Below are 26,537 nucleotides of genomic sequence, written 5' to 3' on the forward strand. Positions count from 1 at the left end.
TATAAATGTTATCCGCTTTGTCCACGTCAAAACTTTTATTACCGAGCATCAATTTATTATTGCCGAGATAAACGCCGTACGCTATGTCCATCGATGGACAGGCGCCCAAAACATCTGCGATGTAAATTTGGCTCAGTGGACCCAAGTGATCTTCCAACGATTCTATAAACCATTTTCGACCCTCCGACGTTTGCAACCGATTATGAACGGTCGTCCTGATCGAGTCGTCCGTGGTTTTAAAAACATTCGCGGTTTCAAGAAATTCGGGACTTGTACGTTGCACGGTTCGCGTCGGTGTAGAGGTTATCGGTGTAGAGGTTATCGGTCGTTTCGATTGATCAGATTTACACGGTGTCGATGACAGATCCGGCTAGGAGTCTGATCGTTTCTTCTTTCTTTTCGGTGTAGCATCCTCCTCCTCCTCCCCGCGCTGTTGAACGGATAGCGGTTCGATTTTCGCGTCAGCGTCGCTCTCCGTCGGCTCCTCTTTTTTACCGCGATCAAGCTCAAGTTGTCAACGATCTTTTTCAACGGCCCGATGAGAGGTTTAAAGTGCGTGTCCAACTCAATGTCCTTCTCGATCTTACCGGTCTTCAAAGCGCGAAGTTTTTTGCGAATCGAATTACTCGTCTTTGAAATCTCTTTCACGACTTTCTCGCGTTCGCAAATATTCTCGCTTTCGTCGATCGCAGCCATCGCGGAACAAAAAAGCGGAGTGTCGATCTCTCTCTCTGTAATAACGCTAATGTTTCACCTCCGACGAGGTATCGGCAACGACTTATCGCTTTTACGGTATCGCAAACACGTTAAATCCTTTTCTGTTTCGAAAGCGCGCTGTCCTTGTCTATCACTACGAATCCGTACTTTTGTTGCCAACAATCGTGGCACAACGAGCAAAATTTATCGTACGACATGTCGGTATTATACACGTGTTTCAAATTGATACCATCCTGTTTGAACAGGATCAGCAGATTCGCGTTGTCCCGTATCAGATGTTTAGGTATTCTCGCGTACGTCTGACAGAGATAGAAGGAGTCGACGCTCGAGTGCCTGCCCATTGAGAAATACTCTCTCACAGCGTCTTGCTTATCGCACGCCACGTCATCGAAGACGAAGATCGAGTTTGGACGTGCGTCGCTCGGTGGAATGACGTCACTGTTATTGGAGAACGTAAAATAGCCGATTTCGTCAATCGATGTCAACAAATTCTCCAAATATCGATATTTCGGCTGTTGCAGCAATTTCGAGTACACGTACACGTTTTCGAAACGTACACCGTGCGGACTTTCCAGCAAGCTGATCAGAACGTTGGTTTTACCGCAATTCGAAGGGCCGCAAATGATCGCGCGTATAGTAGTCGGTAACATCGTACCGTGCTTGCGTTTCTCCACGTTGCCCCTCATCGACCGTGATCTGTCGTCGCAATTCGTCACGCGAATCGCCAACGGTTGTCGCACGAATCTCATTTCTTTCCACACTGCCGACTTTCTGGCTGACTCGAACGCCTATTTATAGGCAAGCGGAACCGCGAATCGCTCAGTAGTAAAAATGTTCGTCCTACTGTCGAGATCTTCCGATATTCGCGACTTGAGCGCCGAACAGCTGCAATTTGTGCCGAAAGCCGTTCTGCTGCAAACGTGCGGCGATCACGTCCACTACGTGTGGGACAAGCTTCCGGAACATTTAAAGGCGGATTTGGAGGTTCAGACATATCGTCGCTGTTACGAACATTACAATGGACCGTGGCAGCGAACGCACATCGACGGTCCCGCGCCAATGATAAAGCATTGCGGCGAATGTCAACGAAAAAAAATGGTGGAGGCCTGTTAAATCGCGCGATGAACGCACTTCCGGTTGAATTACACATTCCCAGTTATCAATTTTGCGGTCCGGGAACTCGATTACAAGAACGATTGGCGAGAGGCGATCAAGGTATTAATCCATTGGACGCGGCGTGTCGCGAGCACGACATAGCCTATTCGCGTAACCGCGATCTCACCGAGAGACACGCGGCGGACGAGATACTCGCTGCGGAAGCGCAAAAACGCATTACCGCAAGAGATTCGACTCTCGGAGAAAGAGCTGCCGCTACAGCCGTCTGGGCGACCATGAAAGCTAAGACGAAGCTCGGAATGGGTTTGAAAACAAAAAAATCGAAAATTGCGAAGAAAAAAAATCTAACGAAAAAACGGATACTTCCGACTCCGACAGCGAAACGAGGCGGCGTATTGCCGATTCTACCGTTGTTGGGAGTTCTCGGCTCTCTGGCCGGCGGAGCGGCGGGAGTCGTAAAGGCCGTGAACGATAACAAAGCCGCGCGGCGTCAGCTGGAAGAGAGGCAACGTCACAATCGCGCCGCGGAAGGTCGCGGACTTTATCTCGCTCCGTACATATACGGACGAGGGTTGTATCTCGGCCCGCACAAACGCGGGCGAGGAGTAGCGTCGAAAATAAAAAAAAAACGTCAAAAAGACGTTAAATATGCCCGCGGGTATTACGACTAACGTACAATTGAATCGATTGGCAAGGCGTATGCGCGTACCGTTTTTCAGAGGTGTCTTCATGCGTGATTCGTTACCGATAGGCGGTGTACGTCGAAACGAGAGCGATATCGTGAATTTGGACGACGCAGCGGGTCCCGGTACTCATTGGGTAGCGTACGCGAAGAGGGAAGATCGAGTCGTATATTTCGACAGTTTCGGCAATCTTCGACCACCGAAAGAATTGGTGCGATATTTCGGGCCGAGCGTGACGAAGATCGAGTACAATTGCACGTCTTATTAGCGATACGATCAGAACATCTGTGGACAATTGTGCCTGCAATTTCTCCGGACGATCGACGCTAATTTAAAGCCCGACGGTGCGCCGTGGTGACTCAGTATTCGTTAACGGTTTCCGCCGACATGTCTATAACGTTCACGCTGACCGGGAAGAGCAGCATCTTCGCGGATCACTATTTTTCCGCCGTGGATCTGAGCGACGGTGACTACGAACTCGGTCTAACGTGCTTTGAGACTTATCACAGGATTCCAAACGTGAATTCTTCGAACAATAAATTTTATTTTGACGAGGATGACACGGAAATTACGATTCCCGAGGGATCGTACGAGATACGAGCTATAAATAAGTTTTTGAAACGCGAAATTTCACGAAAACGTCCGCGACGCGTAAATCGTTCCAACGATGATCGTACGTCGGTCGCGAATATCGCGCGAAAGGCGACCGCTCGCGCGAACGGCTACGAAGACGAGGCCGCGGAATACCCGATAATGCTCCGCGCAAATTACAATACGATGAAGAGCGAGATCAAATGCGTTTTCAGAGTGAACTTTAACAAACCAAACAACGTTGGATCGCTGCTGGGATTCTCGTCGAAGCGTATATTGAAGTCGAGACAATGGCACGAGTCGGACGCGTCGATTAATATTATCAACGTAAACATTACCGCGTGGAGTGTAACGTAACCGCGGGTGCGTACAGCAACGGCAAACGTGTTCACACGATACACGAATTTTCACCGAGCGTACCACCGGGATATAAGATATCGGAAACGCCGGCGCAGATCATTTATCTGCCGATCATCGCGCGAAGCGTTACGGATCTAACGATACGCGTCACGGATCAAGACGGACGATTGCTCGATTTTCGAGGAGAAGAGATCACCGTCAGATTGCACGTACGACGGCTACAGCGATAACGCGCGACGTGTGACATGCTCGTGTTGAACGACTCGGAGCACGCGACAAATAAGAATATTTTTACGACTGCGACGATCGACGATATCATCAAATCGACATTCGGTAGCGTTAAAACTGAGACGAAAACAGAGACGAGAAAGAAGCTCAACGCATCGAACGTTAAATTTTTACAATCTCTGGGATTCGCGGTACGAAACATCTGAACGATGACTGAAATTCTTAACATCGGAGGCGAGCCGGTCTTTGACGATCGCATCGTCAAGATCGAGACTCACACGTACAACCCGTACGCCAACACAACGTTCGAGTATAGCGACGAGATACGAATACCCATACAACAGCAGGATCTGTATACGTTGCCGTGCGAAAGTTTTCTCTACGTCGAAGGAACATTGACGGTGACTAGAGCAGCCGGCCAAGCCGATGACGTGGTATTGGGGAATAATTGCGTCGCGTTCATGTTCGATGAAATTCGATACGAGCTCGACGGTGTGGAGATTGATCATTGCAGAAACGTAGGAATAACCAGCACGCTCAAGAACTACGTAACGGTATCGTCCGACAGAAGCGTGATCCTGCAAAACGCGGGCTGGGAACCGCATAATAACGCGAACGGATACTTCAATTTCTGCGTACCGCTCAACCTGTTACTGGGATTTTGCGAGAATTACAAACGCGTGGTGATCAACGCTCATCACAAATTAATCTTGATACGATCGCGCACCGACAACAACTGTCTGATGGGAAGTCTCGTAAGTGAAAAATTTAAACAATTTGTAATCATTTTACGTCAAAATTGTATCACCGATAAATGTAACGCAGTTAGAATCTTGCGTGAATTTTATGATAAGAATTTAATTATTGATTGTGAACTGTTGGCGTATGCTGCAGATAATATTGTACACGATGCATTACATGAGAAATAAATGTATATATATATATATATATATATATATATATATATTAAAATGCATATCACTGTATCTAAAATTATCTTTCCTTCTCTCAATTATTTATTATAATGAAATGAAACGCGCGAACGGGGGAGCCGGGAGCGAGCGCGCGAGGAAGAGATAACGCGAACGGGAGCGAGAGAGAACGCGCGTGAGAGAGAACGCGAACGTGGGACGGGATCGAGAGAGAACGCGCGCGAGAGAGAACGCGAACGAGAAGACGGTCCTTTTTCGAGAGGAAAACGAAGAAAAGAAGGAAAAAAGAAATAACGCGCATCGTCATAATCGAATGGCGCCGCAAAAAAATGTGATCCAGTGAACCTGTGACCCACATGTTCACCAAAAAAACCTCAATAAATTGCCCTAAAAGACATGTCTGAAGAGGACATTGCGGCGGTATACATGCACAGCGGGGGTCTCCGAGAGACTCCCAGGCCAACTTTTTTTTTCCGGCGTTTTTCATTGTTTCTCTTTATTTTTTAGTGCGCTACCGTAGTACGTAAAAACAAAAAATATGTAAAAGAAGAAAAATAAAAAATGTATTTTTTTAAATATAAATCATGACTTAATTTCTTCACACGCATTTTCATTCGAGCAGTATATGCGACGTTCGACTCGAAACACTCGAGCCGCTTGGATATATCGTAAACTGCCATGCTCCGGCGACGCTCGCTTTTAAAGTGTGAAATGACATCTGTTTATAATACTATCCCCCTGAGATCCTCGCCTAGAACTCTTATTGACATCACTACTCACGACGGAAAAAAGTGGCATTCTGACTGCAGTCGCAGAGCAGTGCACGCGTTAGACGAGTCCGAATTTTTTGTGATTTTTAAAATTATTTTTGTGATGCCTCCGTACGATCTTCCTCCGTATAACGCGAAATACGTAAAAATCAGTGAAATTTTAAACGATTCTAATTTTAACGATTTCGATTTCGAGGACTTTGCTGGTGCTGGTGATCAGGAGGAGAGGCCCGCTGCTCTCCCGCGTCTCCCGCGTTTCCCGCGTATCCCGCGGACGCTCGGTGTTGGACGCGGCCGGCTTTTCCCACGCGGGCGGCCTGTGCTAAACGTTAGTATCGCGGAATTTTTTAAATTCCGATATTGATATTGACAATTTAGAGGATAGTAGTGATAGTGATAGTGAAATTGAAGAAGAGAGGTCCGCTGCTCCCCCGCGTCAGCCACCCGCGCCCCGGCTCCCAACAGCTCAGGTGGGCACGCCACCCGGGATCTCACGCGGGCGAGCGCTGAGGAACGCTCTCGGCCTCCCGGCTCTCGGACGCGGGCGGGCACAAATAAGTGACATTCGAGAGGAGAGGTCCGCTGCTCCCCCGCGTCAGCCACCCGCGCCTCTGCTCCCAACAGCTCAGGTGGGCACGCCACCCGGGATTTCACGCGGGCGAGCGCTGAGGAACGCTCTTGGCCTCCCGGCTCTCGGACGCGGGCAGGCGCAATCTTACGCCGATTCCCTCGCGCAGGGTCACGCGTATCGTCCAACGCCAGAGGACGAGAGATTGGCGGACGAGCTGGTGTTCGGCGTGGCTGAAATTGTGCACATCGCGGGTTCTCCTCCTCCTCCTCCCGTCAACCGCCCTGGCCGCCAAAATCCACGGGAGGCACTAGCGGCAGCATTGAGACGGATGTCGGTGGGCCGCGGCCATGGAGCCCCCCCTCGACAAAATTAAGGTATTTTTTTTCTTTTTTCTTTACCTAAAAATTGATAAAATGTAAGAGCGAGAGAGAGACCGCGCGCGAGGAAGAGATAGCGCGAACGGGGACCGGGAGCGAGCGCGCGAGGGAGAGATAACGCGAACGGGAGCGAGAGAGAACGCGCGCGAGAGAGAACGCGAACGAGAGGACGGCGCTTTTGTAATACCCCTGCGCCGATAAAGTGACGACCCTCCCTCCTCCTCCCCCCCCGGCGGTACCCCTTGTCAATACGATATGTTTATTAATATTTAATAAACATGTCCCGACATGCTCGCCGACCCCCCCCTGCTTCACCTCACCAGCGAGTCGTCCCCCCCGGCAGACCCCTCGCCACCAAGTCGTCCCCCCCCGGCAGACCCCTCGCCCTCGAGTCCTTCCCCCCCCCGCCCCGCTCCCCCCTCGGAGCTCACGGGGTAGATCTGTTATTGATATATCTACTCGGTACGGATCGGAGCGCGAGAAAATGGCGCGAGGCGGGGATCGCGAAGCGCAGGCAAGATCACGGTAATTATTAGGTGCGGTAGGCGACGGAGTCGAGCGTAGCGCGAGGTCGACCACCGAGAAGCGCTCGGCAGTGGCTACGAGCGGCTAGCTCGAGGAAAAACGGCGCGAGTACGGCCACCGAGAAGCGTTCGGTGGAGGCCGACTGCAAGCGTCGAGATGTGGAACGGTAAGTATTCGATCGAGAAGCGCTTGGTGGAGGCAGAGAAGCACTCTGCCCCCGTTCGGATATCCCCGGGGAGAAAATCGGTCGTTTGTCGAGACACGCTCGACGAAGACAGAGAATGCCAGAGGCGCTTTACCCTCTTTGCGGACGGGTTTTGGATAAGCAAAATGATCGAGGCAACTGGTCGTTTGCCGAGACACGCTCGGCGGAGACAGAGAATGCCGGAGGCGCTCTACCTTTTGTCGGACTGGCTTAGTATGGAAACTCAAGATCGGTGTGGTCGGTGAGACGGACGATCAGGAATCGCAAATTGTGCCAGCGACGCCGGGCTTATTCGCTCTGTGCGTTTGGTTGGAGGGGATAGCACGAGCTACGAAAGCGCTCGGGTGAGAGAATAGCGAACTCAGGGTGGAATATTTTCCTATTCAACTAGACGTATTATTATTAAAAATGGGTCATCGTAGTTGTTGCGTCATTTTTCACTTTTTTTACTACTGACATTTTTTAAAAATATTTAATTAACAGTAGTTATTATTTATTGTTTTCTGATATAAAAAATAGGAGTTCCAGTAATTAAAGTGACATAAATATCGCTGTGCAGTCAACCTCCAATTATATAGTAACAATCATAGATTATGCGCGTATAGCAATTTTTACTTACCGAAATTATTAACAGTAAAATGTAAAAAAATACACTGCATCTATTGCACAAGAAGCTTTGGTAATAATCAACATATAATAATAAACATATCTCATATCTCATCGTTGTTTCCACTTTTATTGCATGGCGATAGCGGTAGATGGCGCTGAAACGCACGGAGCGAATATACGCGTCGCGGCGGCGTTGCGGCGTGGTGGGGGTAGCGACGGCAATCGCGAGCGCCGGGACGGTGCGGCGGAACGATCGGTGATTACGGCGTCCCGACGCCGCGATCGCGCTCGGCGGTCTTCGGCCGCCTTCGGCACCGCTCGGCGCGGCGAGGCGGTTGCCGCGTGGCGTTAAGTCCGTTCGCGGATTTCCTACCAATACATGCTAGCGATTAAAATAATGTGGGCACACCGTACCCTGTCTTCGCCCTGCGGATGGTCGGCCGGGCGGTCTCGGCCGGGTGTTCGTGCCGGGACGATGCACTTTTGGGGGTGCATCGTTACAAATTATATTTTACATACAATTGTTACATTTATACACATATCATACTATTATATAAAACCCGACTGTTTATTATCTGTCCGTCCGTTTGTCCGCGAATTACTCATTCGTTAGTGGACCGAATTTTTACCAAAAGTATATAAAACAGGGGTAGATTTTTTCGGGGAGTGCATGATGTGTATAGTTTTTCGTTACCGATTTTCTGAAAACCGGTTTTTCTAATTTTTCTAATTTTTCGGGAAATAATTGACCAAATCTTAAAGAATTGTAGATCAAACAGGGGTAGAATTTTATAATTTTTTGTTACCGATTTTCTTGGAAGCCGGTATTAGAAATTTTTCCAATTTTTCGGGAATTAATTGACCAAATCTTAAAGAATTGTATATGAAGTAGGGGTAGAATTTTACGGGGAGCACCATGATGTGTTCAGTTTTTGTTACTGATCTTTTTGGAAACCGGTTTTTTTAATTTTTCCAATTTTTCGGGAAATAATTGATTGAATATCAAAGAATTATAAATGAAGTAGGGATAAAATTTTTCGGGGAGTGCTATAAAGTGTACTATTTTTTGTTACCGATCTTTTTGAAAACCGATTCCAAATGACTGAATGTCAAATAATTGTACATAAAGTAGGGGTTGACTTTCTTGGGGAGTGCTATAAAATATATAATTTTTTGTTACCGATTTTTTTGGAAACTGGTATCAGAAGTTTGATGAATTTTTCGGGAAATAATTGATCGAATTTTAAAGAATTGTATATAAAACAGGGGTAGAATTTCCCGGGGAGTGCTATAAACTGTATAGTTTTTCGTTACCGATCTTTTTGGAAACCGGTATCTTTTTGGAAATCGGTTACGAAATTTTCTCTCAGCAAGAAAAAGAGAGAGACTATTTGCGTGTCTTATTACATATGTCCTCCGGGGGGGGGAGTCCGGGTAACCAGCAAGCTGCCTCCACGAAATACCGGCCCGCGGGTCAACCGGAGGCACACCGGCCAGAACGAAGTCCAGTCCGCTGCCCAGGGACAAATTGAAGAAGTCGCTCCGCCGCCGAGGGACCGTTGCGGGCCCCCGAAGGATCCACCTTACGACGATCCTGCGTTAGAATATCGCGCGAGCTTCCAAGCTCGCTCTTGATTGGTTGGCACGCCCCTACGGAAGGGGGTGCCGCATCGATTCCGTTATCGAGCGAATCTAGGAAAACACTCTCTGGTCGTCCGTCGGCGAGTGCGAACGTTCTCCTTAAGATACGCGATAGCCGCCCCGAGTCGGGAAAATCTGTTACGCTGCGACGATCCTCCGTGCGAGGTGACGGCGAGGAATCCGAGGAGAAGGCATCGCATCGGTGAGGTTGCCCGCAAGTAATACTGATATGTATGCCACGACGCCGCCCTCCGGTGCACGCTCTCGTCCCTGGAGACCGCGTATCGAATGGCGATCGACAGCGAGAGCAAAGGGCCTCGGGATGGTATCGTGGCCGCGGAATTGAAATAAAGACGCGATTGCGAGCCTCTGGAGATCGCGATAGATTCGTGGCGAAATCCGTTACTGCGAGTCCGTTTCGTATAATGTCCGCGCTTGTGATTGTGTCTCGCGCCTTCCGTGTTCACGGCGTATCGGATTACCCCATTATTACTTAGGTTGCATTGTAGCCCGCGTCGGCACATTATTCGCGTTAATCGGCCGTCTGTGAGGGGCTAATTGCCTCAGAGAATCGTGCGTGTTAGGATAGTTATGTTCGGATGCGTTGTTCGGTGATTGCGTGTTATTATTGCTCGCGGTAATCCCGCACATTTTCCTCGCGTTTCTTCCAGTATTTCGCGCTACGCCGATTGCCTCGGCGTCTCGTTTTCGCGTTCGGAAATCACTGAGGACAGTGTATTGTATTCGCCCGAATGACTGGCGCTACCTTTGGTCATTTCTCGCGTTAGATTAAGTTTGTATTTTCGCGTTTGTTGTAGTATTCTGCGTCTCCTCGCGATCGCGCCGAAATTAATCTCGCATTATTGTGTTGCGTTCGGTCCTCATTACGTTGGGACGGGACGTGGCTTACGCCACGATCCATACTTGCGTTAGGTTTAAGATAATTGGCGACCGAATGCTCGTGCGACTCCCGGCGTTGCGTTCACGCGCTCCGAGCGTGAGGTATCGTCCTCTCGCGATCTTTCCTGCGAGATCTTATTTTCTATTTACGTGATTACTTCGTGTTTACTGTTGATGTTCCATATTAATTGTAAGTTTCATCATACTGTATCTCTCTGATCTAAGCGCCGCGCCTTCTACGCGTTACTATACAATAACGCAGTACTTCGTTCATTCTGGTGTCCGCGCTACCATTATTTTTTTTGTTTCATTTCTGACGCTCGCGCGATTGATTATATGATTTGTTTGATTGACCGAAGCCGAATCGGCCTTTATTGTTTTACGCGCGAATTTCTAATGAATAAATGTTATTTTGATTTATTAATTGCTTGAGTTCGGGACCTTATTTATGGCGTGTCACCCCGCCGAATATCGCGCCGCCCTCCATCACCACCGCCCCAGCTCTTAGGTCGAGCTAGCCGATTCCTCGCACATCCGCACGTCTCGCTTTGCGTCTCGTGTTGGTTTTCTTTCGCGATTTCGCGGACGCGCGTTGACGCGTCTGGCGCCCAACGGTAAATTCGTTTCGCGAAATGTCGGAGGTGCGATGGAATCGTCGGAGAGGCCCATCATCCCGCTCTCCTTACTCCTTTTGATCCGGCCACGGTCTTCTACTCAGGTCTGGAAACTCCAGTGGTGGGGGGTGTCCCGTTTTTCGACGATGAAATGAGTAGTTCTTGAATCTACCGATAGAGGCGCATGTTGAAAAAGATCAGAGTTTCGTAATAGCGGAATACGTTCAATCTTCGTGAACACGTGCGGGAGTATTAGAGCCACCGCACAAGACTCGTATGGTCTTGTAGCGTAACGTAACGTGAGCCCACACACAAGAAACATATCGAATAGAACCTCCGTTAGTGATTTAACAAATATGGTCAAGCCGTGTGCGGTGCCAAAGTGCAACAAAAACTCGAAGAGTTTGAACCTCAAGCGTTCACTTTTTAAAGTACCGGTGAATGAGATATTGCGCGATAAATGGAGAGCTGCGATCCCGGGATTAAAGGCAACGCAATTTGTGTGCGACAGACATTTCGATGCCGGTTGCATTGTAAGTAGTTAAACTAGGCGGGTTCCAATCCGGGAGCTCCGAGGGGGGTGAGGGAGGGGGGGTATCGAATTACGCGGGGGGTGAGAGGGTGAGGGAGGGGGGTATCGGGATTCCCCGGGGGTGAGGGGGAGGGGGGTATCGGGTTACACAGGGGTATTAGGTTACATGGTGATAACGCGGGGGTGAGGGATGGGGGGAAGGGGCGGGGTATCGGGTTACACAAGGATATCGGATTTTGCGGGGTGAGGGGAGGGGGGAGGGGCGTGGTATCGGGTTACACAAGGATATCGGGTTACCCAAAAATATCGGATTTTTCACGGGATGGGGGAAGGGGGGGTTGACCTTGACATACCACCGGGATGACTCACCGGGATGACTCACCCGCGCCGCTGATCCGCGCCGCTGGTCCGCGCGGGGGGGAGGGGGTCCGCGTTCGCGTTCGCTGTCGCGCCGCGGGTCCGCGTGGGGGTTCGCGGGGGTCCGCGGGGGCCGCGTGGAGGTCCGCGGTTGCGCCGCGGGGTCCGTCAAGTCGCGGGGGGGCCTCGTTCGCAACGACGCCGCTAGGCGGAGTACAATGGGTAAGACTAACTCGATAGCGCACTGCGTAGGAGCGTGTATTTTTGTCGATGACGCATCGAACCTGTCGGGACACGTTCGTCTTAAACAACATTTTTCTAGGAAAAAAGGGGGTGTTATCTTGTAGACTAAACAATTTCGCGCTATTTTTTTACGACGCAGTACGTAAAAAAACAAAAGAAGAAATGACGTCATCGGGACGATGATGGACCCGATAACGCATCGAACTTGTCGGGACACGTTCGTCGTAAACAACATTTTTCTAGGAAAAGGGGGTGTTATCGCGTAGACTAAACAATTTCGCGCTATTTTTTTACGACGCAGTACGTAAAAGACAAAGGAAGAAATGATCTTTCAAGATTCAATTGGAGCGAGAGAGAGGGCAAAGGGTATATAACGAGGGATGAAGCGCGTCGAGCCGCATTAGTATACGATTTGAGAGCGATACATCGGTCAAAGAGTATCGAGATTTATTGTGTGGTTAAACACGTTATCACGTACAAGTGCTGTGAAGTGATATAATAAAAGAACTGGTGCGAAAGTAATGAAACATGGATCAATTCGAGCAAACCGAACGCGATCTATTGGAGCTATCCGACCAAGTAGCTACCGTGGGTGAATATTTCACATGGACACTGCAATGCGCGGAATTCGTCGAGCAGCTCGAGACACGCTGTAGTGCCAAACGTCAGCGGCTCTCCGACAATCCAACGATCGGGCAGAGGCAATCGTTGGTTGCCCAAATCGCGCGACTCGAGGGTGTGAAGTCGCGATTGGAAAGACAATTTATCCATAGCGGTGGTAATTATGCGAATGCAGGAACCAGTGGCGACACGCGTGCGGCAGAACTCGTATGGCGAGAAATCGACGCCGGGTTCGAAACGCGAATAATGACCGGTGCGGTAAATTATACAGACCATATAGAACCGCGACAGTTTTTGGAAGACGCCTGCAGCGTAGTGTGCAAGCGAGTACGAGACATTATAAAAACACATAACTGTGTCAAAGTGAACACCGCGTTCAACGGGGAGTTTGTGGCGGGTGATAAACGTGCCAATAAGAGTATATCTACAAATAATATAGAACTCTGTGGTACATCGCACTTGCATGATTGGTACGAGCTGCACGTTATCGAGCCCACACTAGCGAAACTCGAGGAGTTCCAGGAACGCGAAAGTGGGTGGGCGTTGACTCGAATCCTCAATTTGACGGTGAGCGTCAACAAGTACAATCCTTTGCGCGCGGGGTGTCACTTGGAATTGCCTAAAGACATTAAAGTAAAGAACGCGGTAATCAATGTGCTGTCTATGGACAATGCGTGTTTTGCATGGTCACTGGTCGCCGCCTTACATCCAGCCGAAAGACATTCAGAACGGGAATCTTCATACCCACATTATTCAAGGGTACTGGATTTACGAGACATTGAGTTCCCAATGACGTTGAGTCAAATTAAACAGTTCGAACGACTCAACGATATATCCATCAACGTCTATATCATCGAGGGACAGAAGACGTCAAACGTGCTTCCAATACGGCTTACCGACCGCACGAGTGTTAAAAAACATGTTAATCTGCTGTACATGCAGGATCCGCGAGACAACAATGTTGGACATTTCGCGTGGATTAAAAATTTATCCCGTCTCGTGAACTCACAATTGAGCAAGAAGAAGAACAAAAAATACTTTTGCGATCGGTAAGTACTTATATTTTTTATTAATATATATATCATTTTTATATTTTGTGTATAAAAAAATTTATATTTTATGATTCTTTTTTTGCAGATATCTTCACTACTTTAGTTCGAGCAAAAAACTACAGTCTCACACTGTGGACTGCCGAAAGATAAACGACTGCGCTATCAAACTACCGAGTGAAGACAACAAGTGGCTGTGCTTCAAGAACCATAGCAGGAAAGAGCGACTTCCCTTCGTGGTGTACGCCGATCTGGAGTGTGTGCTGCAGAAGACACAACCGGAGACGGAACACGCGTCATACGCCTATCAACATCATCGAGTATGTAGTATAGCATACTACGTACAGTGCTCGTATGATGAAACATTATCAGCGTATCGATTTTGTCGCGATAACGACTGCGTCGCGTGGTTTGTCGAGGAACTCAAAGGATTGGCGCATCGCGTAAAGAACGTCTTGTCCGACATTGTATGCATGGTAGACCTAACGCGAGACGAGTGGGAGACATTTCACAGCGCGGCGCAATGTCACATATGTGAAAAACCGTTCGCGCCAAATGATAATCGTGTACGCGATCATTGCCACTTGACCGGGCGTTACAGAGGTCCAGCACACTCGACGTGCAATCTGAATTATAAGGATTCTCACTTCATCCCAGTAATATTCCACAATCTGTCAGGCTATGACGCGCACTTTATTATCAAGGAGATAGCTGTCGCGTTTGAAGGCTCAATCGATGTACTGCCTATAACAAAGAAAAAGTACATCTCATTTACTAAACACGTGAAAGACACCGCGGAAAGATCTGATTTGCGAAGCGATATAAAATTAAGATTTATCGATTCATACAAATTTCTGAGCGCGAGTCTCGCAAAATTGGCATCCTTCCTCGATAAGGATAAATTGAAAATTATACATTCCAAATTTTCCGCGTTATCCGACGACGATTTCGAATTATTGACGCGAAAAGGTGTCTTTCCATACGAATACGTGGACAGCGTCGAAAAGCTGGAGGATACATGTTTACCGCCGCGCGATTCATTTTACAGTTCCTTGACCGGTGACACCGTATCCGAGAGCGATTACGCGCACGCCGCGAACGTATGGCAGCGATTCTCCGTTCGAACTCTGGGCGAATACAGCGATCTATACCTGAAAACCGATGTCTTGCTGTTGGCCGACGTGTTTGAAAATTTCCGCGACAGCTGCGTCGCGAGTTACGGGCTTGATCCCGCATACTACTACACTTTACCAGGCTTTACGTGGGACGCGATGTTGAAACATACATGTATCAATTTTGAACTACTGACCGACGTTGACATGGTCATGTTTATCGAACGTGGTATACGCGGCGGCCTGAGTCAATGTTCCGGCAGATACGCGAAGGCCAACAACAAGTACATGGAGTCATACGATTTATCGAAACCGTCATCGTACCTAATGTACTTCGATGTCAACAACTTATACGGCTGGGCGATGTGTAAGCCACTGCCCTACGCGGAGTTTCGATGGGTCGAAGACGCGTCAAATTTCGACGTTAACGCGATCGCTTTGGATTCGCCTACGGGCTATATTCTCGAGGTCGATCTTGAGTATCCGCAGGATAAACACGACGCGCACGCTGACCTACCGTTCTGTCCGATGCGCGATAAACCACCCGGCAAACGGCAGGACAAACTTCTCGCCACGTTGCACGATAAGAAGCGTTATGTCATCCATTATCGCAATCTGCAACAGTGCACGCGCCATGGTCTTCGCATCACTAAAATACATCGCGTATTACAATTCGCTCAATCTGAGTGGCTCCGCTCTTACATCGAACTCAATACAAAATTCAGAACACAAGCCAAAAATGAGTTCGAAAAAACGTTATATAAATTAATGAATAACGCTGTTTTTGGGAAAACAATGGAGAATGTACGAAATCACGTCGATGTAAAATTAGTGACGAAGTGGAAGGGTAGATACGGTGCAGAGGCAATGATCGCGCGACCGAATTTTCACAGCAGTAGCGTGTTTTCAGAAAATCTGCTAGCCATCGAACTGCGCAAACTCGAGGTGAAATTCGACAAACCGATCTACGTCGGCATGTGCATCCTCGACTTGTCGAAGGTGTGCCTATACGAATTTCACCACGAATACATGTCTCCCTTGTACCGCGACTCGTGTAGAATCATGTATACCGACACGGACAGTTTGATTTATCATATCAAGTGCGACGACGCGTACGAGAACATGAAACATGATATAGTCAGGTTCGACAGTTTCGACACAAGTGACTATGCGGTAGATAACGCTTATGATATGCCTCTCGTCAATAAAAAAGTGCCAGGCCTGATGAAGGACGAAAACAACGGGGCCATTATGACCAAATTCGTTGGACTTAGGGCGAAAATGTACGCCTTGCGAGTCGATGGCAAAAAAGACTGTAAAAAAGGTGTAAAAAGCAACGTCATCGCGCGCACCATCACATTCGACGACTACACGCGGTGTTTGAACGATGAGATTGAAATGACTCGACCGCAGTCGTGTATAAGATCGAAAATGCATGAAGTGTACACTATTAGCGAGACGAAAATCGCTCTGAGTCCGTACGACGATAAGCGATATATCGTGCCGGATTCGACCGATACGTTGCCGTGGGGACATTATCGCATACCTTTATCATAGTAGTTATCAGAATAAGGAACAGTGAAGATTCATGTATGTATGTATGTATGGAATATAATGTATGTATGCATGTATGTATGTAATGTATGCAATACATGTAATAAAATGTATGTATGTATGTATGTACATATAAATGTATGTACGTAATGTATATATATGTAATATAATGTATATATGTAATGTATGTAAGAAATAGTCCTCAAGTAAATATCGTATTATATAAGAAAAAGGATATTAATAAGGATATCGCGCACATGTATTTAGTATTTAATATTTTTTATTATATACTGTATATGTATCACACACATATTTCAAACATTTTACATATATCATTTTTTATATTAAGAATAAAATACAGTTTGCACGAATTAAATAACATTGTTCTTGTGTATCCAAGAGTTTTGCGATCCATCGAATCCCAGCCATTTAACGTAAACCTCGTCGCCCCTCCTGCGCAGTACTTTCTCCATGAGATACACGTCTGGATAAGTCGCGCGATGCAACTCGTGCTCGTAGAACCCTCCAGAGACGGATTTTCCACGATAGTCCTCGAGTAGATAGGTTACGGGATTGGTACGCTGCACTTTAACGATCTTAAACACCTCGGTGGTCCAATTCGGCGTGTAACACTTCTCAAAAATTGTCTTGTATTTGCTGACGCGTACCGAGTCGCCCACTTTGAATTTTGCCGGGCCCGCGATCTTTATCGCGCTGTACACCGTAGCCAAAAGTCTTTCGGCGATCGCGGGGGTAACGTCGACTGCATCTGCAAAAAAAAAATCATAAAATATAAATTTTTTTATACACAAAATATAAAAATGATATATATATTAATAAAAAATATAAGTACTTACCGATCGCAAAAGTATTTTTTGTTCTTCTTCTTGCTCAATTGTGAGCTCACGAGACGGGATAGATTTTTAATCCACGCGAAATGTCCAACATTGTTGTCTCGCGGATCCTGCATGTACAGCAGATTAACATGTTTTTTAACACTCGTGCCTCGTGCGGTCGGTAAGCCCGAGTAAGCCGTATTGGAAGCACGTTTGACGTCTTCTGTCCCTCGATGATATAGACGTTGATGGATATATCGTTGAGTCGTTCGAACTGTTTAATTTGACTCAACGTCATTGGGAACTCAATGTCTCGTAAATCCAGTACCCTTGATAAATGTGGGTATGAAGATTCCCGTTCTGAATGTCTTTCGGCTGGATGTAAGGCGGCGACCACTGACCATGCAAAACACGCATTGTCCATAGACAGCACATTGATCACCGCGTTCTTTACTTTAACGTCTCTAGGCAATTTCAAGTGACACCCCGCGCGCAAAGGATTGTACTTGTTGACGCTCACCGTCAAATTGAGGATTCGAGTCAACGCCCACCCACTGTCGCGTTCCTGGAACTCCTCGAGTTTCGCTAGTGTGGGATCGATAACGTGCAGCTCGTACCAATCATGCAAGTGCGATGTACCACAGAGTTCTATATTATTTGTACATATACTCTTATTGGCACGTTTATCACCCGCCACAAACTCCCCGTTGAACGCGGTGTTCACTTTGACACAGTTATGTGTTTTTATAATGTCTTGTACTCGCTTGCACACTACGCTGCAGGCGTCTTCCAAAAACTGTCGCGGTTCTATATGGTCTGTATTAATTACCGCACCGGTCATTATTCGCGTTTCGAACCCGGCGTCGATTTCTCGCCATACGAGTTCTGCCGCGCGCGTGTCGCCACTGGTTCCTGCATTCGCATAATTACCACCGCTATGGATAAATTGTCTTTCCAATCGCGACTTCACACCCTCGAGTCGCGCGATTCGGGCAACCAACGATTGCCTCTGCCCGATCGTTGGATTGTCGGAGAGCCGCTGACGTTTGGCACTACAGCGTGACTCGAGTTGCTCGACAAATTCCGCGCATTACAGTGTCCATGTGAAATATTCACCCACGGTAGCTACTTGGTCGGATAGCTCCAATAGATCGCGTTCGGTTTGCTCGAATTGATCCATGTTTCATCACTTTCGCACCAGTTCTTTTATTATATCACTTCACAGCACTTGTACGTGATAACGTGTTTAACCACACAATAAATCTCGATATTCTTTGACCGATGTATCGCTCTCAAATCGTATACTAATGCGGCTCGACGCGCTTCATCCCTCGTTATATACCCTTTGCCCTCTCTCTCGCTCCAATTGAATCTTGAAAGATCATTTCTTCCTTTGCCTTTTACGTACTGCGTCGTAAAAAAATAGCGCGAAATTGTTTAGTCTACGCGATAACACCCTCTTTTCCTAGAAAAATGTTGTTTACGACGAACGTGTCCCGACAAGTTCGATGCGTTATCGGGTCCATCATCGTCCCGATGACGTCATTTCTTCTTTTGTTTTTTACGTACTGCGTCGTAAAAAAATAGCGCGAAATTGTTTAGTCTACGAGATAACACCCCCTTTTTTCCTAGAAAAATGTTGTTTACGACGAACGTGTCCCGACAGGTTTGATGCGTCATCGACAAAAATACACGCTCCTACGCAGTGCGCTATCGAGTTAGTTTTACCCATTGTACTCCGCCTAGCGGCGTCGTTGCGAACGAGGCCCCCCCGCGACCCGACGGACCCCGCGGCGCAACCGCGGACCTCCACGCGGCCCCCGCGGACCCCCGCGAACCTCCACGCGGACCCGCGGCGCGACAGCGAACGCGAACGCGGACCCCCTCCCCCTCGCGCGGACCAGCGGCGCGAACCGGCGGCGCGGACCAGCGGCGCGGGTGAGTCATCCCGGTGACTCATCCCGGTGACTCATCCCGGTGAGTCATCCCGGTGGTATGTCAAGGTCAACCCCCCCTTCCTCCCACCCGCGAAAAATCCGATATTTTTGTGTAACCCGAAATCCTTGTGTAACCCGATACCACGCCCCTCCCCCCACCCCTCACCCCGCGAAATCCGATATCCTTGTGTAACCCGATACCCCGCCCCCTCCCCCTACCCCTCACCCCCGCGTTATCACCATGTAACTTTATACCCCTGTGTAACCCGATACCCCCCTCCCCCTCACCCCCCCGGGGAATCCCGATACCCCCCCTCTCTCACCCCCTCACCCCCCGCGTAATCCGATACCCCCCCTCCCTCCCCCCCCTCGGAGCTCCCGGATTGGAACCCGCCTAGTTTAACTACTATTGTAAGAAAGTACGTGAGACGCGATGCAAATGGCCAGCTCCTCGCTGATGTAAATAAAATTCTAACATATTCTGTATTTTCGGAGCTGATGAGCAGTCGGCATTTGCGAATACTAATTGCATACGTGTTCTGATGCAGATTGCATATCAAAAACCTCACTTAACTTCCGATGCAGTTCCGACAATATTCCTCATGGAAGGTATTTTTTTATTCACCGATTTCATCTAAATAATATATAAATCTCAAGTTTCCGCTTGAATTAATGCTCCAATTATTATTGTAGGTGAATTTGACAAGTCGACTCTTCAGCAAAATAAAACAGAAAATGAGGCGTCGATGGACCTGGATTTATCACAGCAGGAACAGGAAGTTGCAATTACTAGTTGCGAGATGATAGCGCATGACCCATCGCAACAAGCTTCAAGTACACAAGATGTCAAAGCTAGTGAGATGATCCTCGACGCAACAATAGAATTGCAACAGCCATGCGTACCAATGCCAAGAGCATTTGTGATGGATGGAACAAGCAAGGACTCTGAAATGGAGCATGATCTTGCTTCAAACATCGAAGGTACGAAGGTACAAACAAAGAAATCAACGCTCTCCAATGTCAAGAAGTCGTCGCCGGCATCAACTGACCGTAAACTACGAGTTTTGACTGTTTCCAGTGAGTGTTATTTTAAAAAGTTGTTATTCGTCCGTTTTTCAATATTTTTCAATGTATTCTATTTTTACGAAGTCTTATTGTATACAGATATCAGCGATGAAAAAGACGTAATTACTTTGCCGCCAACATGGAGCATTAGTCAAGCACCTGTGAAGCTCAGAATAGAAATTATACTCTGTCAAATAAAGACGTTGATGGAAAACGATAAAAAAACTTAGCAGTTAAAAAGTATATTGTCATCGCGGATTGGAGCGGTTGCATGCAGTATTACGTTCACGGGAAAAAAGTACAGGCTAACGAAGCACCGTTACCGAACATCTTGAACGACGTATCTGAGCTACCAACCATTCTAGCCAAATTTGAAGAATGCGCGTATGCACTGGCCTCGGATCTGTAAATACTACGTTCGTAAAAACCGCAGAAGCATTTACAGATTATACTCATTCGTGACATCACAACGACTGCAGCCTAATAGTAAAAAGAAACAAATGTGATAGCTGCAAGAGATTTAAAAGCCTTGTATGGCAGCGGGAACATCGAGCCTCAAAAAACGTAAAGTCCAAACGTATTTCACGAGTCGTTGATGATCGAATTAAATTGAAAGTATTAAAGAAGAAGCTGCAGACACAAAAACGTTTGAACAACCGCGCAAAGTTGCGAATGAAAGTATTAACGAATGCGTTGAACGAAGCGCAAGTAGAAGTTGCAGCTCTGAAAATGGAATCAATCGAAGAAAAGTGCTTAAAGTTTAATATTCCAGATAAACAAAGAATCGCGATTAAAGAAATTTTTGTTGCCGCCAAAACGACAAAAACAGGTCGACGATACTCCGAAGATTGGCTTATGCAATGCATGCTAATGAATATCCGCTCACCGTCGTATTATCAGTTTTTACGGAACAACGATATTATTCCTCTGCCATGCACACGAACCATTCGAAAATACTACTCGATCATCGATACAAAATGCGGTTTCGACGCAAATTTCGCAAAGTTGATTAGTAAGCATCTCTCAGCCAAAAATCCAATGCAACGCCACGGCGTGTTGGCCCTCGATGAAATAAATCTTCGTAAATCGATAACGGTTTGCTCAAAAGATCTTACTTACTCGGGTCTCACCGATTTCGGAGATAACAGATCAAAATTGCAAGATATCAACGAACAGGCGAATCACGGTTTAACAATCATGTTCCAACCGTTAGCTGATAATTATTCCCAACCAATTACCGTGTTTGCCGCGAAAAACTCAGTGAACGGTGAGGAGCTTGCGAAAATCGTGATCAAAGCGATAACGTATATAGAAAATTGCGGAGCCAAAATTCATGGCATTATTTCGGATGGGGCCTCGACTAATAAAAGAATGCAGTCGCTACTGGGTGTTCAAAGTACGTTGGATTACACGAAAACGTGGTTCACTCATCCAAACGACGACGATCGACGAGTTTTTGTGTTTTCGGATGTACCACACGTAATTAAGTGTATTCGGAATCGACTGTACAGGAAAGGCCGTTTGAAGGTTGGTATCACAATAACAAATCATTGCGATACAGTTTTTTTACTTTTCATTTTGAATCTTGGTCCTAATGAATACTTTCATACATTTATTACAGTTGAGTGGCGAAAGTAATTATATTGCCTGGAAGTACTTCGTGGAGTTGTTTAACTTGGACAGCCAGCAGTTAGGGCATGCTCGAGCCTGTCCCAAACTCTCAATGCGACATATACAACTCGATAACACAGCGAAGATGCAAGTCCGCCTTGCCACACAAGTATGAGTAAAGCGATTTGTTCAGTTGCATGCTAAAACGAAGTTTCGGCCAAATTATAAAATCCGCGTCAAATCTAATGATGTTGAACAGATTTTCAGCAATTCCGTGGCTAATGGCTTGCAATTTTACTCGAGCTATTACCCTGAGGTACTCCGAGGCTATGAAGAAACGGCTAAGTTCTGTAAAAAGATAAACGACATGTTCGACGCTCTCAATCGAAAGATTCCTAATCAAGGTCTCGTCCCGGACAACGATGACTTCAAGGTTTATAACTGAATTCAGTACTTATATGTTATTCTACTTTTTAATAGCAGCTATCTTGTTTATTAATTGGTATATCTGATGATGAACAACATACTGTGTCATTTCTAGGTTTTAAATTCGTCATTGGATTTATTGAACGATTGGGAGCGAGCCGTGCGAAAGGGTGAAATCTCGGCTGACAAATTTTTAACTCCTGGAACAGCTCAAAGACTGCAACTGTCTTTACAATCAACGATGGATCTTTGCCGTTACTTAATCGATAATTGCGGCTTTAAATATTTACTCACTGGCAAAGTAAATCAAGACAATCTCGAGGTAGCTTCGCGGAAAACGATTATTTGAATCTGTGTGTAACGGCAGAATGTTGTCTATTTGAAATTCGGATATTCTTTTGTTAGAAATTTTTTGGAACGGTACGTCAGGCTGCCGGAAGTAACGAACATCCAGATTGTTCAACGTTTCTCCAGTTGTACAAAATACTGTCAGTATATTGTGTCATCAAACCGCCGAAAGCAGGCAATTGTACACACAACGATCTGACCTCGCCGAAAGTCTTGGTTTCTCTGAGCGAGCTGAAGGATATTTATGGCAGTAAGTCTTCGAGTCTCGTCGAGCGTCGGCAGCGTCTAAAAGAGAAGTTAGATGAGATTATTCGCAACGAAGACTGGGAAGCGGATGATATTATTCAACGCGATCATGATTATTCCCTTTCCCCTGCACTTGACTGCATCATATATTACGTCACAGGTTTCTATTTTCTATTATATTTCCAAAACGTTATCTCAAAAACATCATGGGCAAGCAATATTAGTGGGTGACAAGGTATAATTACGCTTCATCGCTTCGACTAACATCTTTTAGTATGCAGTTTAATATCAATTGCTTAAATCTTTGCTATCGCTTATTAATCTCTTTATATTAGTGGGTGACATAAGGTATAATTACGCTTCATCGCTTCGACTAACATCTTTTAGTATGCAGTTTAATATCAATTGCTTAAATCTTTGCTATCGCTTATTAATCTCTTTAATGCAGGCTTCAACATTTATATTCCGATGGGACACTTTTCAAAACGGTTCTCTCAATTCTCAGCGAAAATGATTTCAAGCATTTGCAAAACAATTATACTGATGTAATGTTTTGTAAACGCTATATGTTGTTCTCGCTGAAATACTCTTTTAATATATTATTTGATGGGATATTTCAGGATATCTGTGCAAGCAAGTCTTTCGTCGATTTAAGTCCTGTCCTATTTGCTCCGAGGCTATCCTTAAGCCCGATAAAAATCCCATACCTAAGTCAATGCTGGTAGACCTGCGATCTCGAGGAGGATTAATTCACTCAAACCTCAAATTTTTTAATTTGATTCGTTACGTCGAAGAGTGTTTCGCGAAGCATGCCTAATCGTCCGAAGTCTTCGATCTAACAATCGAGGAGGTTCTTTCAAATTATAATTTTACATTCCCGTGTAAAGATCATGCCTCGGAGATTCTCTCTTATGCACTCTGTTATTATGTAAGGTTGAGGATGCGCCAATTTACGTATCAAGAAAATCAAAAACTCAAAAAGAAATTTGTACCTTAAAGGAAATTGTCGAAATTGTGCAATCAATAAAAAAAGTTGAAAATTTAAACCATATCACCTGTCATTCAAACCATGTCACAACGGACAAGTACGCATGCGCATAGATGATCCTCCGATCGACACGACTAGTGCGGAGACGGAGCGAACTACCGAAAAAGGCTTTGTTTAGCGAGACACCCCCACCACCATCAAATGATGCGAGTTTCCAGACCTGAGTAGAAAACCGTGAACGCGACGCACCGAGTTCCGCTCACGCTAGCATCACGTGACAAGAAGGCGAGTGGAGGGGATGCGCAAGCACGAACGTGCAGAGAGACGATCCCAGCTATTTTCGACTATTTGGTCAAAAGTGAAACAGTTCGAGTCACGTACCGGGCATTCTGCCACGAGAATCTTTTATCGGGAACATGTTCAAGTTCCGTTTAATACTTATCGCTTATACCGTATTAATTATTCATGGTATATTATTGCCCTTGTCGTTGCTAGTGTCGTTTTCAATTCTAATGTCGTCTTCAACGCTCGTGTTGTATTAAGGTGCCTACTGATAGACGCGGCAAATGCCGCGCGCGGCAGCGCGGCAGTTCAGAAGGAACTAGCTTCTAGGGGCTTCTGATGCTGATGTCGCTTGCCGCGTCTGCCAGCGTCTGCCGCGTGAAATACCTCGGCAGGCGCGGTATAACCTGTATAACCTCAATTCCTTAGTACCTCAGTCGCAGTTATTAGAGTTGTCAGTTATCACGTTATCAGTTTAATCAGTAAATAATGTCTGCGAAAATGAAAATTCATGAGTGGTTGCAGTGCATTCATATAATTAACGAACAAAATGCAGAAGCAGACCGACGTGACAAGCTGCTCGGATCATTAGCTTTGTTATTAGCTAGAAAAAAGAAACGGATTAACAAAAAGAAGCGTTTCTGGGTTGCGCCAATTTTAAAAAAACGCTGTGAGTATGGTTTTTACCATGCCTTACTGCCAACACTAAAATTGGAAGATCTGTCGTTCCATAATTATTTTCAAATGTCAACCACGCAATTGGAAGAGTTGTTAGTCATTGTAGGCCCACATATGGAGAAACAATACGTCGTGCGAGAACCGATAGGTGCAGCAGAACGATTGACATTGACAATACGGTAAACATCTCTTGTTTTTACTTTAATTATATCAATGTGAATGTTGCATTACATCAATTATTATGTTTCAGATTTCTGGCAGCTGGTGACTCCATGTCTTCAATGATGTATCAATATTTGATAGGTTTGACGACTGTAAGCAATATTATTGCTACAACGTGCAAGACTATTTGGGAACACCTGTGTCCTTTGGTCCTTCCACCTCGACTATTCGAAGATGACTGGCGGAGGATCGCAGAAGATTTTGAAGATATATGGGACTTTCCGCATTGCATTGGGGCAATCGATGGAAAGCACGTAACCATTCAAGTAAGTTACACTTTTATAACGATTCTTTTGAGGCATTATTCAAATATCGAAAACTATCGGGAAATAAATAGAAAAAAACAATATGAGCGAACTCTAATTTTCTTGCAGTATGTAAAAAACGTGAAATAATCATTGTGTAATTTCAGTGTCCGGACAATGCTGGCTCCAATTTCTATAACTACAAACACAGTCACAGCATTGTGCTATTAGCTATTTGTAATGCCAATTACGTTTTCCGGTTCGTCGATATTGGTGCATATGGCAGATGAAGTGATGGAGGCATTTTTCGTGAAAGCCGAATGGGTCAACAACTTGATGCAGGGAAAATGAATATCCCAAAATCGGACAGTTTTTATAAAGGAGGACCGTCTTTGCCTTACTGCATTGTCGGGGATGAAGCCTTCCCACTAAAGTCATATTTGCTACGACCATTCTCTGGAAAGAATAACTTGTCTGCCGAACAGCACATTTATAATTATAGACTCAGCAGAGCCAGGCGAGTGATAGAGAACTCTTTTGGAATACTTGCTAGCTAGTGGCGAATTTACCGAAAACCCATCATTAGTAGCGTGGAAACTGCTATGAAGATTGTGCAAGCTACAATCTGCATTCATAACTAGCTCCGCAAGAGTGACATCGAGAACAGCTACATTTTACCAAATATGCTAGATAGAGAGACGGCAGAGGGTGATCACATGCAAGGTTCGTGGAGGATGATTATCGAAAATGGTTGTGCATTCGGGAACATCTCCAAATGTAGCACAAATACATTATACAAGTACTCAAGATGCTATGCTCATTAGAGATGAATTTTGTAAATATTTTAATAATGAAGGCTCAGTGGCATGGCAAAACGATCAATGATACTATATCTGAATATTACCTTGTTTCATTTGTAATATAATTCGTATATTATGTACTCCACAAAATGTTTTTTTTTACCACTAAATGCCCGTTTTCACCAACTCGGTTCAAAACTTAAATTCTAGTGACATTTGCTTAATCTTGATTTATCGCATATTTCCATTTCCACCATGTTTAGTTCAAAATTTAAACGGCAATAAACTGAGTTCATTTTGAACGCTCAATTTTAGCCGTTCAGCTACGATAAACGAAGTTTAAAAATATAACTAGTATGGAATATAGAGATTCAATGTGTGTATAGACATACAAAGAGGTTATAAACGTCGAAATAAATTATATTACAGTAAAATATTTTACGCGGTATCGTATATATCTTTTTATTTTCAGAAACTTATGCTAAATACCATAATTTATACCAATTGTAGAATTTGTTGTAATAACCATAATTTTACCATTAATGT

At 45.8% G+C, this 26,537-nt stretch overlaps 4 protein-coding genes across 4 annotated transcripts; all 4 read left to right on the plus strand.

Moving 5' to 3' along the window:
* The first annotated feature begins 3,904 nt into the window (after window positions 1–3,904).
* Window positions 3,905–6,341, plus strand: LOC143902125 (uncharacterized). The gene is made up of 2 exons (XM_077414827.1): window positions 3,905–4,450; window positions 6,135–6,341. The coding sequence occupies exons 1-2, from the start codon at window positions 3,905–3,907 to the stop codon at window positions 6,339–6,341; spliced, it is 753 nt and encodes a 250-aa protein (XP_077270953.1).
* A 6,158-nt stretch (window positions 6,342–12,499) lies between these two features.
* LOC143902127 (uncharacterized) lies at window positions 12,500–16,310 on the plus strand. Its single transcript, XM_077414828.1, has 3 exons — window positions 12,500–13,524; window positions 13,730–14,401; window positions 14,846–16,310. The coding sequence occupies exons 1-3, from the start codon at window positions 12,500–12,502 to the stop codon at window positions 16,308–16,310; spliced, it is 3,162 nt and encodes a 1,053-aa protein (XP_077270954.1).
* Window positions 16,311–19,488: 3,178 nt separating this feature from the next.
* On the plus strand, window positions 19,489–20,446 carry LOC143902138 (uncharacterized). Its single transcript, XM_077414839.1, has 3 exons — window positions 19,489–19,539; window positions 19,629–20,157; window positions 20,245–20,446. The coding sequence occupies exons 2-3, from the start codon at window positions 19,827–19,829 to the stop codon at window positions 20,373–20,375; spliced, it is 462 nt and encodes a 153-aa protein (XP_077270965.1). The 5' UTR covers window positions 19,489–19,539; window positions 19,629–19,826; the 3' UTR covers window positions 20,376–20,446.
* Window positions 20,447–24,519: 4,073 nt separating this feature from the next.
* LOC143902081 (uncharacterized) lies at window positions 24,520–26,529 on the plus strand. Its single transcript, XM_077414787.1, has 3 exons — window positions 24,520–24,903; window positions 24,975–25,212; window positions 25,359–26,529. Exons 1-3 carry the CDS (start codon window positions 24,536–24,538, stop codon window positions 25,479–25,481), a joined length of 729 nt encoding a protein of 242 aa, XP_077270913.1. The 5' UTR covers window positions 24,520–24,535; the 3' UTR covers window positions 25,482–26,529.
* The last annotated feature ends 8 nt before the right edge of the window (window positions 26,530–26,537 follow it).

Source organism: Temnothorax americanus, unplaced genomic scaffold (assembly GCF_048541705.1).
Source record: "Temnothorax americanus isolate GAGA-0224 unplaced genomic scaffold, ASM4854170v1 Scaffold38, whole genome shotgun sequence".
NCBI lineage: Eukaryota > Metazoa > Arthropoda > Insecta > Hymenoptera > Formicidae > Temnothorax > Temnothorax americanus.